General features: G+C 43.4%; 1 protein-coding gene across 4 annotated transcripts in view; it reads right to left on the bottom strand.

The window, feature by feature from the left end:
* The window catches only part of spock1 (SPARC (osteonectin), cwcv and kazal like domains proteoglycan 1), a 531,503-nt gene that overhangs the window by 22,919 nt on the left and 493,093 nt on the right, over positions 1-15,491 (bottom strand). For all 4 annotated transcript variants that reach the window (XM_087995313.1, XM_087995312.1, XM_087995314.1 and 1 more), the window contains one exon: positions 11,158-11,277. In XM_087995313.1, the coding sequence (XP_087851439.1) occupies positions 11,158-11,277 (120 nt within the window). The remainder of the gene's footprint in view (positions 1-11,157; positions 11,278-15,491) is intronic.

Here is a 15,491-nt window from a genome sequence, read left to right as displayed (position 1 = left end):
CACTAGTCATTTCCTTTCAATTCAAATATCTATCTAACATCCTTTTTATTTGTTTTCTAGCACATAACCAGTCTCATAACCAAGTCAATCACTTGCCTTCAGTTCCTTTAGCTGCAATTTTAAATAACAATCTCTTATATGTAGCTTGATTAAACACTTTATGGAAGTCTGTATGAACCATATTCCCCTGTTTATTACTGAAGTTACTCATAAATTTCAGTTAGGTTCATTGCACATGACCTAACCTTTTCAAATCTATGTTGGCTGTCTCTAATCAGATCAAATTTCTCTAAATGCTCAGTCACTGTGCTCAGAATTGTACATTTTGAAATTAAAGCATGACAACAAACATATTGGATGGCATTGTATCTGCCATTTCAGGATGAGTTATCTCTTGTGGTTAAGTGCACTTTTGTTCAGTATTTATGCAAGCATGATGCTGCATGAGTGACTCAGTGAATCACGAGCAAATGTCTTGGAAGTTCTTCATCATTGGCATTAACTTCTGGGGTTGAATGTTTTAACCCCACACTGAAAGGCCAGCTGGACACCAGTTTAGATGTAATTCAGGAATCTTTGCTCAGCCTATGGTGCTTACCTCACAAAACCAGAAATACCAGTCAAAACCTTTCTGATGGATCCCTGGATTACTGGTGCTGTCCTTAGATGGAGGGGTGACAGATAGAGGGAATAGCCTTTTCCAAGGTGGATCCCATCAGAACATCCAGTCCAGGCAGAGATCACAGTGCAAGACAGCTTCACTGACCCCAGCAAAAGGGACAGCAAGCAATCCAGGAAATAAGAGATAATGATATCCTGAGCTATGCAAGGTAAGTGTCAGCATCTTCTTTCTCTACTAGCTTACACACACAGTGCTATTACTCAGTCCAACCATGCCACTGTACACACATTCTGCAAAAGGGATGGATCGCAAGCATCGCATGTGTCTAATCGTGCATCCTCACCACCCCATCCTGTTAAACTACTAATATTTCCTGCCCTCTGTGATTCCTACTCACCACCCTGGCAAAGATAATGCAAGCTCACAAACTACTCCTGTAACCAATCCCATCCCACTCAATTCTTCTCTATTTCAGGGGAGGAAAAACTGGCCCATAGCTAGGTTGAGGGGGGCAAACTGACTGGGGTTCTCAGATATTAAGCTCCTCACTGTCTTTGACTCAAAAGTTACCCCCATTTTTCACATTTTCTCTTGTGTTGCACACCCTATGCTGTGATGCCTCTTCACACTCTCCTTGTTTCAGTTGAGTCCCTTTACTGCAGTTGAAGCAGTTCCGTCTAAAGAAAAGGCTCATGACGGCTGCAGTATATGTGTACTCACATGGACCGGAGATAGAGGACCCCAACTTGATTGGTATCCATTTGTTTTTTTTTTTCTTTTTTAGCAGTTGAAACTTCTGTTTATTTATTTTTATTTTTTTAAATTTTTTTTCTTCTTCTTTTATTTTCTTTTTTTTTAACCCCCACACTACCACCTAAGTGCGGTAGTGCTTATTTTTTCCCCCAGCACCCATGGTGTGTGTGTGCAGGTGTGAGACACAGTGAAAGACACAAAGTGCACCAATCTTTATTCAAATTCCACCAACAGGAAGATAGGAAAACACCCGGGTGGGCAGTGACAAACACTGCCCTTCACATCAAAGGGCAGTGCTGTGTGATCAAAACAGTGAAGGGGAGGGTAGGGACTAAATCAAAATAGAGTTGGAGGGAGAAATGATGCACTCCACTCCCTGCGGTGCCCACCTCTCCCTGAACAACTCCAGGGTGTTGGTCGACACTGCGTGCTCCTTCTCCAAGGACACCCAGGCTCTAACGTAACCGCGGAGGTATCCATTTGTTTTCTGTATAAAGCATTTACTATCTCAATTAGGCAAAGGTTAACCAAAAGGGGGAAGTTAATTCCATTAAGACGTGTAATTAATAAGCTGCAAATACATCTATGTCGACTTCTTGTCACCTGATGGCAAGAAAGTGATTGCGCCACCTAAGGAGGCAGGACTGAATTGCAACAGTGTAACTTGATGTGGGGAATCTGATTCTGAATTCTTGCCTGACATATACCATTGTTCTCAACACCCCAGGGGAAAATTCCACCACCTTAAATATGAGTTCCACCAATTCCTTTACAACCAATGTTCAGATGCTGGACTAAGAAGTCATTGTTTTGCTAGTTTCTCTCCTCACTTTTTAAATAATGAAATTACATTTGTAATTTTTGAATCTAAAGGGACAATTCCTGAACCCTGGACCTTTGCACAATTGCGGTTAAAGGGTTGACATCTGAAAAGCAAGTCTAATTCTCATGAAAGAAGGTGCATTCATGCTGGTCCATTTAACTTTAGACACCTTTGCTTAATTTGAAAAACAAATCCCTTAAGCATTTGGCCTAGGAACGGTAGATGAAATTAATGTGAGAGCTTCAGTACTTAGAACCAGTGGTACGGTGGCTCAGTGGTTAGTATTGCTGCCTCACAGCGCCATGGACCTGGATTTGATTCCAGCCTTGGGCGACTGTCTGTGTAGAGTTTGCACATCCTCCCCGTGTCTGCGTGGGGTTCCTCTGAGTGCTCCGGTTTCCTCCCACATTCCGAAAGATGTGCAGGTCAGGTAAATTGACCACGCTAAGTTGCCCATAGTGTTAGGTGCATTAGTCAAGGGGAAATATACAGAAATGAGTCTGGGTGGGTTACTGTTTGGAGGGTCGGTTGGACTTGTTAGGAAGAAAGGCCTGTTTCCACGCTGTGGGGAATCTACTGTAATAAAAAATGGATTAAAGATAGTCAGCATGGGTTTTTGCAAAGAAAATTGTGTCTTATTTCACTGGAGGTTGAGAGATGATCTGATAAGAGTTTATAAAATAATGAGATGTTTTGATAGAGATGGGGAATTTCAAAACAAGGCGGCATATTTTTAAGGTGAGAGGAGAGAGATTTAAAAAAAGAGACATGATGCAAATGTTTTACACAGAGGGTGGTTCATTTGTGGAACAAACTTCCTGAGAATGTGGTGGATGTGGGTACAATTGCACCGTTTAAAGGACATTTGGATAGATACATGAATAGGAAAGGTTTGGAGGGATATGGGCTAGGAGCAGGCAGGTAAGACTAGTTTAGTTTGGGATTATGTTCAGCATGGAGTGGTTGGACCAAAGGATCTGTTTCTGTGCTGTATGGTTCTATGAATCTATGACTGCACCCATAGACATCAATTTCTACTGGCTTCACAATTATTCATATTCTTTTTCACTTTCTGTATAGTCTTTCTAAGACCTGATCTTGAACGTTAGCTAAATATTATTGGGGTCCCAGGCACTGAGCATTTAGATCATAAAATAATAACATATAGGAGCAGAATTAGGCCATGCAGTCATGGCTGATATGTTTCCCAATTCCATTCTCCTGTCTCTCATAATCCTTCATCCCCCTACCTACCAAGAACTAACCTATCTCTGTCTTAAATACACTAAACTCTTGGCCTCCAAGCCTTCTGCAGCAATGTGTTCCACGGATTAATCACCCTTTGGCTGAAGGAAGTACTCCTCATCTTAGTTCTGAAGGGCCATCCCTTCACTCTGAGACTTGCGTCCTTGTCTCTCCTACTGGCGGAAACATCTTCTCCACGTCCACTCTATCCAGGCTTCTCCATATCCTCTAAGTTTCAATCAGATCTTTCCTCATCCTTCTAAACTCTTAGTACAGACACAAAAACTGCAACTATTCCTCATATGACAAGCCCTATATGTCCAAAATCATTATTGTAAACCTCCTCTAATGCCATCACCAACCTTCCTTAGATATAGGATCTAAATCTGCCCACAACATGCTGTAAAGCAGAAACAAAAACAGAAATGCTGGAAAATCTCAGCAGGTCCAGCAGTACTTTTCTTATATTTATTCATTTGGGGGAATGTGGGCATTGCTGGCTGGGCCAGAATTTATTGTCCATCCCTAGTTGCCCTTGACAACGTGGTGGTGAGCTGCCTTCTTGAACTGCTGCAGTTCACCTACTGTGGGTTCACCCACAATACCCTAAGGGAGGGAATTCCATGATTTTGACCCAGCGACAGCAAAAGAATGGCAATATATTTCCAAGTCAAGAGTGTGTTGATGGTAAGGCACAGCAGGTCAGGCAGAACCTGAGGAGCAGGAAAATCAATGTTTTTGGCCAGAGCCCTTCATCATTCCATCTCAGTTCAGTTCTGAGGCCACTCAACCCAAAATTTTAAATCTCATTTCTCTCCACAATATTCCAAATACTGTTTAACTGATCAGAGTCTTATACAACCTCAGTAGCATATTTCTGCTCTCGTATACTAGCCCTCTTAAAATGAATGCAAACATTGCATTTGCCTTCCTAACTGCCAACTGAAGCTGCATGTTAACTGTAAGAGAATCCTGAAATAGGACTCCTAATTCTCATTGTGCTTCAAATTTCTGAAGCCTTTCCATGTTTTGAAAATAGTCTATGCCTCTATTCTTCCTCCAAAGTGCATAATCTTATACTTTCCCACATTGTATTCCATCTGCCACTTCTTTGCCCAAATTCCTTGCTTTTTCCAAGCCCTTCTGTAGCCTCCTGCATCCTCAACACTACCTGTCCATCCAGCTATCTTTGTGTCATCTGCAAACTTAGCAACAATGCCCTCAGTTCTTTTGTCCAAGTTACTGATGTATGACATTCCAACACGAAACCCTGTGAAACTCTGCTAGTCACCAGCTGCCAGCCTGAAAAAGACCCAGGCAGCATGGTGGCTCAGTGGTTAGCACTGCTGCCTCACAGTGCCAGGGACCTGGGTTCGATTCCACCCTCGGGGGGGGGGGGGGTGTCTGTGTGGAGTTTGCACATTCTCCCTGTGTATGTGTGGGTTTCCTCCCACAGTCCAAAGATGTGCCGGTCAGGTGAATTGGCCATGTTAAATTGCTCATAGTGTCAGGTGCGCTAGTCAGAGGGAAATGGGTCTGGGTGAAGGGTTGATGTGGACCTGTTGGGCCAAATGGCCTGTTACTACACTGTAGGGAATCTAATCTAAACCCTAATCTCTGCCTTCTGCCATTGCTGCTCCACCATCTTCCCTGCTCGGCTGCCCTTCCAATCAACCTTGGCCAGCTCCTCCTTCATCTTTGTAGTTACCTTTACTCAACTGTACCACCGTTACATCTGAATTGAATTTCTCCCTCTAAAACCGCAGGGTGAACTCTATCATATTATGGTCATTGCTCTCTTGGGATTCCTTCACCTCAAGCTCCCTCACATATCTAGTCTCCCACATCCCTCACCCTTTTATCCATCTCCCCTTGAGCCATTAAATACAATTAGAAGCAATAGGAGCTCACCATTCCACTCTCAGATATGAGGACCCTCTTGGATGTCAACACAGTGTTCAAAAACTAGAACTCTCATCTCTACTCACCAGGGCTAAATTACAACACACGATGCCTAGATAAAGCATAACTGGGAAAGGTGCCATATTTGGTCTGGGCACTGCAGTTGGTACTTCTTTGAATCAGATGCTAATGCAAGGTTTTGTCTGGAATCACAAGTAAGCAAATATATTTTCATGACACGAACAACGAAAGATCAAGGAAATTTTCTAATGTCTTGATGTCTTTCAGCCATCGGTAACACAATTGACAGCAACAAAGTTTGGCTTTTCGAGATTTAAACAGGGCTTATGAGATTCAACATGGGCATCTGTGGAACCAAGCACTTATAGGGAGAGTCATGTCAGATGCCATTTTGGTGAGTGTTTTTACCCCTTTGGCAGATAAACTCTGCTGGAAGTACAGAGTTAGGAGATCATGACACCGGTGTTTACTGTAGTTTGACGCCAGCACGACTACTTTCGGGCTCACCACGATTGTAACAACATCTCTTGATCAGACATAACTGAACTTGCATTCAGCAGCAGGAAGCACCAGTGCTACTTAAAGTGATTAGCAACTATTTTCAGACTGATTACTGACAAATTTCCATTGGCTGCTGCTGCATTGTGGAGGTGCTTGGGGATCACTAGCACTCCTTAAAGTTGCCAGTCTGGAGGAAGCAGTTTGCTTGCTGAAGGTCTCTATCGCAATTTCAATGTGTGCATAGCATTGAAAATTCTGTGACTAAGGAAGAAAATGTAAGGCTGTGGGGGCAAATTTACACAAAGGATATTAGCCAAGTTGCTCTTTTGAAGAGTTGGTGGTTCACACAATGTGTCAGGTAGCATCTCTCTGTATAAAAATTTTGAGGTGGATGTAGTGATAGGTATTTCCCCTTGGAAAGTAGAATAACTGGGAGAATGCACAGAGACCACATTTATCAATATCTGCCTTGAAGATATTTAGTGTCCCGGCCTCCACTGCACTCCGCGGCAATGAATTCCAAAGGCCCACCACTCTCTGGCTGAAGAAATGTCTCCGCATTCCTGTTCTGAATTTACCCCCTCTAATTCTAAGGCTGTGTCCATGGGTCCTAGTCTCCTCGCCTAACAGAAACAATTTCCTAGTGTCCACCCTTTCCAAGCCATGTATTATCTTGTAAGTTTCTAATAGATCTCCCCTTAATCTTCTAAACTCCAATGAATACAATCCCAGGATCCTCAGCCGTTCGTCGTATGTTAGACCTACCATTCCAGGGATCATCCGTGTGAATCTCCGCTGGACACGCTCCAGTGCCAGTATGTCCTTCCTGAGGTGTGGGGACCAAAACTGGACACAGTACTCCAAATAGGGCCTAACCAGAGCTTTATAAAGTCTCAGTAGCACAATGGTGCTTTTATATTCCAACCCTCTTGAGATAAGAGACAACATTGCATTCGCTTTCTTAATCACAGACTCAACCTGCATGTTTACCTTTAGAGAATCCTCGACTAGCGCTCCCAGGTCCCTTTGTACTTTGGTTTTATGACTTTTCTCACCGTTTAGAAGGTAGTCCATGCTTGTATTCTTTTTTCCAAAGTGCAAAACCTCGCATTTGCTCACATTGAATTCCATCAGCCATTTCCTGGACCACTCTCCCAAACTGTCTAGATCCTTCTGCAGCCTCCCCACTTCCTCAGTACTACCTGCCTGTCCACCTAACTTCGTATCATCGGCAAACTTCGCGAGAATGCCCCCAGTCCCTTCATCCAGATCATTAATATATAACGTGAACAGCTGCATCCCCAACACTGAACCCTGCAGGACACCGCTTGTCACCGGCTGCCATTCCGAAAAAGAACCTTTTATCCCAACTCTCTGCCTTCTGTCAGACAGCCAATCCTCAATCCATACCAGTAGCTCACCTTGAACACCATGGGCCCTCACCTTGCTCAGCAGCCTCCCGTGTGGCACCTTATCAAAGGCCTTTTGGAAGTATAGATAGACCACATCCAATGGGTTTCCCTGGTCTAATCTACTTGTCACCTCTTCAAAGAATTCCAACAGGTTTGTCAGGCACGACCTCCCCTTACTAAATCCATGTTGACTTGTTCTAATCCGACCCTGCTTTTCCAAGAATTTAGAAACCTCATCCTTAATGATGGATTCTAGAATTTTACCAACAATCGAGGTTAGGCTAATTGGCCTATAATTTTCCATCTTTTGTCTTGATCCTTTCTTGAACAAGGGGGTTACAACAGCGATCTTCCAATCATCCGGGACTTTCCCTGACTCCAGTGACTTTTGAAAGATCTCAACCAACGCCTCCGCTATTTCCTTAGCCACCTCCCTCAGAACTCTAGGATGTAGCCCATTGGGGCCAGGAGATTTATCAATTTTAAGACCTTTTAGCTTTTCTAGCACTTTCTCTTTTGTAATGGCAACCATATTCAACTCAGCCCCCTGACTCCCTTTAATTGTTGGGATATTACTCATGTCTTCCACTGTGAAGACTGACGCAAAGTACTTATTAAGTTCTCCAGCTATTTCCTTATCTCCCATCAGTAGGCTTCCAGCATCAGTTTGAAGTGGCCCAATGTCTACTTTTGCCTGTCGTTTGTTTCTTACGTATTGAAAGAAACTTTTACTATCGTTTCTAATATTACTGGCTAGCCTACCTTCATATTTGATCCTCTCCTTCCTTATTTCTCTCTTTGTTATCCTCTGTTTTTGTAGCCTTCCCAATCTTGTGATTTCCCAGTGCTCTTGTCCACTTTATAGGATCTCTCTTTTTCTTTAATACAATTCCTGACTTCCTTTGTCAGCCATGGCTGTCTAATCCCTCCCTGGATAATCTTTCTTTTCTTGGGGATGAACCTCTATACAATGTCCTCAATTATACCCACAAACTCATGCCATTTTTGCTCTACTGTCTTCCCCGCTAGGCTCTGCTTCCAGTCTATTTTCATCAGTTCCTCTCTCATGCCCTCATAATTACCTTTATTTAACTGTAACACCATTACATCCAATTTTGCCTTCTCTCTTTCAAACTGCAGACTTAACTCTACTATATTATGATCGCTGCTTCCTAAGTGTTCCATTACTTTAAGATTTTTTATAAAGTCTGGTTCATTACATAGCACTAGGTCCAGAATAGCCTGCTCCCTTGTGGGCTCTTTGACAAGCTCTATGACAAGAGGAGGTAGTGGAGTCCTTAATGAGTACTTTGCTTCAGTATTCACGACTGAAAGGGACCTTGTCATTTGTGAGAACAATGTGAAACAAGTTGATATGTTCAAACAGGCTGATGTTAAGAAGGAGGATGTTCTGAAAATGTTGAAAAACATAAGGATAGATAAGTCCCCTAGGCCAGATGGAATATATCCAAGGTTACTACAGGAAGCGAGGGTGGAGATTGCTGTGCCTTTGGTGATGATCTTTGCACCCTCACTGTCTACTGGTGTAGTGCAGATGACTGGAGGGTGGCAAATGTTAATCCCTTGTTCAAGAAAGGGAATCGAGATAATCCTAGGAATTACAGACTAGTCAGCCTTATGGCTATGGTGGGCATATTATTGGAGATAGTTCTGAGAGACAGGATTTATGATTACTTGGAAAACAATAGTTTGATTAGAGACAGTCAGCATGGCTTTGCGAGGGGTAGGTCATGCCTCACAAAAATTAAAAAGATTAAATGTTATAAACCTAAATTATAAAAAATGTAATCTGTAAAGCATGCAAAGCTATGAAATTTTCATATGATAAAATAAGTTTTTAAGGGCTAGTGAGAGTATTCAGCAGAAATTTGGAACTTAAGATGCAGTTAAAAACCAGTTACACCTAATTCAACAAGGTGTATCCTTTCGAGAGATTCATAGCGAGACTTAATGGTGCGCAGTAAAAGTTCCCACTCATTCAATAATTTCCAGTTGATTACAGACTGGGTGGATCTCAACAGTACATCCCCTGAGGAGCATAGAGTTAGTGACAGCAATTTGAAATTCCACATTATTCTGTGCATAGAATGACACCTAATGCAGCTGCATCATGGTAAATGATGACAGCTTCAGTGTCATTACCACTGTGAGATTAGAGCTCAAGAGGCCAGAGGGGTATTGCTCAGTGGATGCATTACTCAACTTACTCCCATACACCACCAGAAAAGCAGAGAAAGTGTTGATTCACCACGTGCTGATCCAGGCTCAATCCAGCAATTTGCTCTGCAAATAATTTCAGGGAATAAAAGGCAAACTCCTTACACAAATGGGACAGGACTACCGGCTAAAATTGGGATGGTAGCACCCAGAAAATGAGATGCAAATGCTGTGACTACAGTGAAGTTTCATTGAACCTACTGCCTGGAGAAGCAGTCTCTAAGTCAGGATTTTGGTCCATTTAAAATAATGATCAGAATGTTTTGGACGTTCCCAGAATGACTGAAGATTTTGTAAACTCTAGGAACTCTCGATTATTATTGGGTAGATGTTCAACCAAAGAAAAATTCATTTCCTGCCACAAATCAATGACTCAATACGATTTCGACAAAAGCAGGAGGTTGGAAAAGCTCAGCAGTGTGGCAGCAAATGGGGAGAGATGCAGAGAACTGAAAAATTTACTCTGTTTCTTTCTGCACACACTGATTGACTTGCTGAGCATTCCCGTTACTATTGAGGCTGATTCTCAAAATGGGCCATTTGGCACCAGACTGGCATGTTTTGCATGTTTTTTTGGTAAGGGCAAAATCATCCCTAGTTTATCTGGTGTGTTATTTTCCAGATGTTGTAAAGGCAAAATTTTAATTTAACTTTTGTGATTTTTTTTGTTCAGATTATATTGGATGTCATTGTTACCAGATGGCGTACTGTTATATTTTACTGCAAAGAGTCATTCAATTGGTCAGTTTTCAGTACTGGCACTCACTACAGGAATGATCAATTCAAATAATCAGTCTTAATCTAGGCTTTTGGGAAAAACCCATCACTTAAATGAGGCTGCCATGGATTCACTAAAAACTATTTCAAATACAAGTAAAATATGGCGGATGCTGGAAGTCTGAAACAAAAATAGAAAAATGCAGTAGGCCTGGCAGCCTCTGTGAGAAGAGGGAGTCAATGTTTTGAGTCCAATTGGACTCTTCAAAAGTCTTCAGTTCTGAAAAACCACCAAATTGGACTTGAATCGTTAACTTCAATATCTCCCAATCTAATTTCAAATAGGAAAGGCAATGAGATTGAAAACTTTAATTCGAATGATATTGGTTTATGATCCAACCTCTCCTGCACTATCGTTACCTATCTCTATTTCTGCCAAAACATTCTTTTATAAATTTGACACTGGACAGAAATGATAATGGCGTGAAGTTCAGAAATTTAGGGTCACAGATGGAAGTTAAACCAAGAGTATACGAATCTTGCGAAGATAATATTGTTTTTAATGGTTTTGCTTCACCCCGATTCTGTACTTTCACTGTTAAATCCAGTGTTTGTGCTTGGAAGAGTGATTCTTATTCCATTTCATCTTGGTGTCATGCTTTCATAGTTAATTTGCACTGCAGAACATGAAAGGCATTTTGCACCAGCATTAAACTGGAATATAAATATCTGAGCCTCTATCTTATAAAATGCTTGTGCTTATAGTTTTAGAAGAAAGGTGGGAGAATCCTCAATTCCAGCAAAAACCTAAAATTCCTTATAATTGTTGACAATTTCTTTGATAGACTGTTAACACTACCTGTTTTCCTTTGTTAGCAAGCTAATTTTAGTTGACAGTAACTCGTGTGAAGAGGTTTACTTACGGGTCTGCTCTGATTGCTTGATTGATTTAAATTTTACGTCTTGGTTGGCATCAGCATGTAAAGCCCCGAACCAGTCTTTCAGTCTGGAAGCGAGATTCCTCAGCTCTTTTTCATTGCACACTGTCAAACAACAGATGAAAGCAAACACATGTTTGGATCAGTAAATGTGTCTTATAGAGACTGTATTAAAACAAATCCATTTTGTGCACTTAGGCATATTATCATAAGACTTGAGAAAAAGTTTGACAAGGCTCCACATGGTGGACTCGTTAGTAAGTTAGATCACAAGGGATCTAAGTTGTGAATATAGGAGATATGGTTAGTAAGTTTGCAGATGGCACCAAAATAGGTGTGTAATGCAAAATTAAGAAGATTATCTCAGAGTACAATAGGTCAGGGTATTGGGCCAAGGATTGGCAGATGGCATTTAATTTAGATAAATGTGAGGTGTTGCATTTTGGTAAGGCAAAACAGGGCATGACTTATACAGTTAATGGTAGAGCCCTGGGGAGTGATGCTGAACAAAGAGACCGAGGGGTGCGGGTGCATAGTTCCTTGAAAGTGGACCCGCAGGTAGACAGTGAAGACGGTGTTTGACACGTTTGCCTTCATTGGTAAAAACATTGAGTATAGGAGTTGAGAGTTATGTTGCAAGTATACAGGACATTTGTCAGGCCACTTTTAAACTACTGTGTACAATTCTGGTTGTCCTTGTATAGGAGGAATGTTGTTAACCTTGAGAAGGTGCAGAAAAGATTTACAAAGATGGTGCTGGGACTTGAGGGTTTGAGTTATAAGGAGAGGCTGATTAGGCTGGGGTTATTTTCCCTGGAGTGTCAGAGGCTGAAGGGTGACCTTGTGGAGGTATATAAAATCATGATGGGCATGGAGATGATGATTTGCCAACATCTTTTTTCTCATGTGGGAGAGTCGATAACTAGAGGGCATAGGTTTAAGGTGAGAGGGGAAGATTTAAAAAAGATCTGAGGGGTAACATTTTCACATAGGCAAAAGCACAAAACCTGCTGCATGTCAGGACATTGAAGGGCAAATACATGAAGTGTGTGTTTCCAAAGTCCAGGTATAATTCATTTGTAAACGTTTCTTTGCCAATATGCAATGCATGCAGCAGAAATGTGCTGATGGCAATGTTTTAGTTAAAGGCAGATGGCAACATATTTCTGGTGCTGGCAAAACTAATATTGTCATCTCAGTGATGCAGGGGTTAGTGGCAATGACTTAAAATGTGAATGTTAAACAAAAGCATCCCATCATCTGTGGAACTTCCAAGGTATTGTGGGAAAGAGGAGCATGTGCCATGTAAGTGTAATGATGTACTCTCATGAATGCAATGGTTCAGGTGTATCTGGGATAAGAAGGCAGGGGGAGTTGATGAACAAGAGGCATAGATGGTTGAGCTGCTGAAGAGGTATTTTTGCAGCTTGGAGCAGTTTGGGGGATGGCCACTTCAGTATAATCCAGACACAGTGTTTGCAACATCCTTGTGTACTGTGGTCAGTAGGCAGGGGGGGGGGCAATGTGATAAATGTTGAAGCGTTACGGGAAAGCGGAGCAGAGTTCCGAGGAGTAGGATAAGGACACTGAGTGGGAGCAGCGGCCGAGTTGAGGTGAACCCGGGAGACTACAGCTAAGGTAAGAGTTTTTTTCAAAATTACTTACCTGTAGCGGGCATCGGTGTTTTGTTTTCTCTCTCCTTCACAGAAAGAGCGGGAGCAGCAGAGGAAGTGACGGCAAGCAGAGGGGCAGCCGGGAAGGAGAACTGTGAGTATAAATACTCACTGTTTCACCACCAACGGTCATTTGAGTGGGAGCAGCGGCCGAGTTGAGGTGAACCCGGGAGACTACAGCTAAGGTAAGAGTTTTTTTCAAAATTACTTACCTGTAGCGGGCATCGGTGTTTTGTTTTCTCTCTCCTTCACAGAAAGAGCGGGAGCAGCAGAGGAAGTGACGGCAAGCAGAGGGGCAGCCGGGAAGGAGAACTGTGAGTATAAATACTCACTGTTTCACCACCAACGGTCATTTGAGTGGGAGCAGCGGCCGAGTTGAGGTGAACCCGGGAGACTACAGCTAAGGTAAGAGTTTTTTTCAAAATTACTTACCTGTAGCGGGCATCGGTGTTTTGTTTTCTCTCTCCTTCACAGAAAGAGCGGGAGCAGCAGAGGAAGTGACGGCAAGCAGAGGGGCAGCCGGGAAGGAGAACTGTGAGTATAAATACTCACTGTTTCACCACCAACGGTCATTTGAGTGGGAGCAGCGGCCGAGTTGAGGTGAACCCGGGAGACTACAGCTAAGGTAAGAGTTTTTTTCAAAATTACTTACCTGTAGCGGGCATCGGTGTTTTGTTTTCTCTCTCCTTCACAGAAAGAGCGGGAGCAGCAGAGGAAGTGACGGCAAGCAGAGGGGCAGCCGAGACCCGGAAGCAGTTAGTGTAAGCTTAGCTGGGTTAGTTTTTTCCCCCTTTAAAAGCGTGAAGGAGAGGAACCCGAGGCACTACACGGGTAGTGCCTCCCACCCGCCCTCCTCCTCTAACCTAATAATAACATCTGTTGTGGCAAGCAGGTAAGTGCTGAATTTTGCTTGTATTATTTAGACACAGTTTTTGTTTAAACAGTTAGCTTTAGAGGGATGGCAGTGAAGGCAGTGCAATGTTCCTCCTGCAACATGTATGAGGTGAGGGATGCCATCGACGTCCCTGCCGATTACACTTGCAGGAAGTGCACCCATCTCCAGCTCCTCCAAGACCGTGTTAGGGAACTGGAGCTGGAGTTGGATGAACTTCGGATCATTCGGGAGGCAGAGGGGGTCATAGATCAGAGTTATAGGGAAGTAGTAACTCCAAAGATGGCAGATAGATGGGTGACAGTGAGGGGGACTGGGAGGAAGCAGCCAGTGCAGGGACCTCCTGCGGCCATTCCCCTCAAGAACAAGTATACCGTTTTGGATACTTGTGGGGGGGATGACTTACCAGGGGTAAGTAACGGGGCTCAGGTCTCTGGCACGGAGCCTGTCCCCGTTACTCAGAAGGGAAGGGTGAAGAAGAGCAGAGCAGTAGTAATTGGGGACTCGATAGTTCGTGGCACAGATAGGCGGTTTTGTGGGAACGAGAGAGACTCACGTTTGGTATGTTGCCTCCCAGGTGCAAGGGTACGTGATGTCTCTGATCGTGTTTTCCGGGTCCTGGAGGGGGAGGGGGAGCAACCCGAAGTCGTGGTCCACATTGGCACCAACGACATAGGTAGGAGGAGTGCTGAGGATGTTAGACAGGCTTTCAGGGAGCTAGATTGGAAGCTTGGAGTTAGAACAAACAGAGTTGTTGTCTCTGGTTTGTTACCCGTGCCACGTGATAGAGATTCGAGGAACAGGGAGAGAGAACAATTAAATGCGTGGCTTCAGGGATGGTGCAGGAGGGAGGGGTTCCAGTTTTTGGATAACTGGGGTTCTTTCTGGGGACGGTGGGACCTCTATAAACAGGATGGTCTACATCTGAACCTGAGGGGAACCAGTATCCTTGGGGGGAGGTTTGCTAGTGCTCTTGGGGGGGGTTTAAACTAACTCGGCAGGGGCATGGGAACCCAGATTGTAGCTTCAGGGTGCAGGGCCTGGAGTGTAGGGAGGTGAGGAACATGGCATCAATTTCCAAGGAGGGTGCCTGTAAACAGGGAAGTGGCTTGAAGTGTGTATACTTCAATGCAAGAAGTATACGAAATAAGGTAGGTGAACTTGCAGCGTTGGTTGGTACCTGGGACTTCGATGTTGTGGCTATTACGGAGACATGGCTAGAACAGGGACAGGATTGGCTGTTGCAGGTTCCGGGATTTAAATGTTTTAGTAGGGTCAGAGGTGGGGGTAAAAGAGGGGGAGGTGTGGCATTGCTTGTCAAAGATAGTATTACAGCGGTGGAAAGGACGATGGATGAGGACTTGCCATCTGAGGTAGTTTGGGCTGAGGTTAGGAATAGGAAAGGTGAGGTCACCCTGTTAGGAGTCTTTTACAGGCCTCCTAATAGTCCTAGAATCATTGAAGAAAGGATTGGGAAGGTGATTCAGGAGATGAGTGACAGTAATAGGGTGGTTGTTATGGGGGACTTTAACTTTCCTGATATTGATTGGGAAAGCTATAGCTCAAGTTCGTTAGATGGGTCAGTGTTTGTTCAATGTGTGCAGGAGAGTTTCCTGACACAATATGTAGACAGGCCAACAAGAGGTGAGGCCATACTGGATTTGGTTCTGGGTAACGAACCAGGCCAGGTGTTAGAATTAGAGGTAGGTGAGCACTTTGGGGATAGTGACCATAATTCGGTGATTTTTACACTC

The sequence above is a fragment of the Chiloscyllium plagiosum genome, unplaced genomic scaffold (genome assembly GCF_037043375.1).
Source record: "Chiloscyllium plagiosum isolate Xiang-an unplaced genomic scaffold, Cpla_swu_hap1 HiC_scaffold_16, whole genome shotgun sequence".
Taxonomy (NCBI): Eukaryota; Metazoa; Chordata; class Chondrichthyes; order Orectolobiformes; family Hemiscylliidae; genus Chiloscyllium; species Chiloscyllium plagiosum.
Note: the sequence above shows the minus strand (reverse complement) of the source record. Positions and strands in the feature narration are given on the sequence as shown.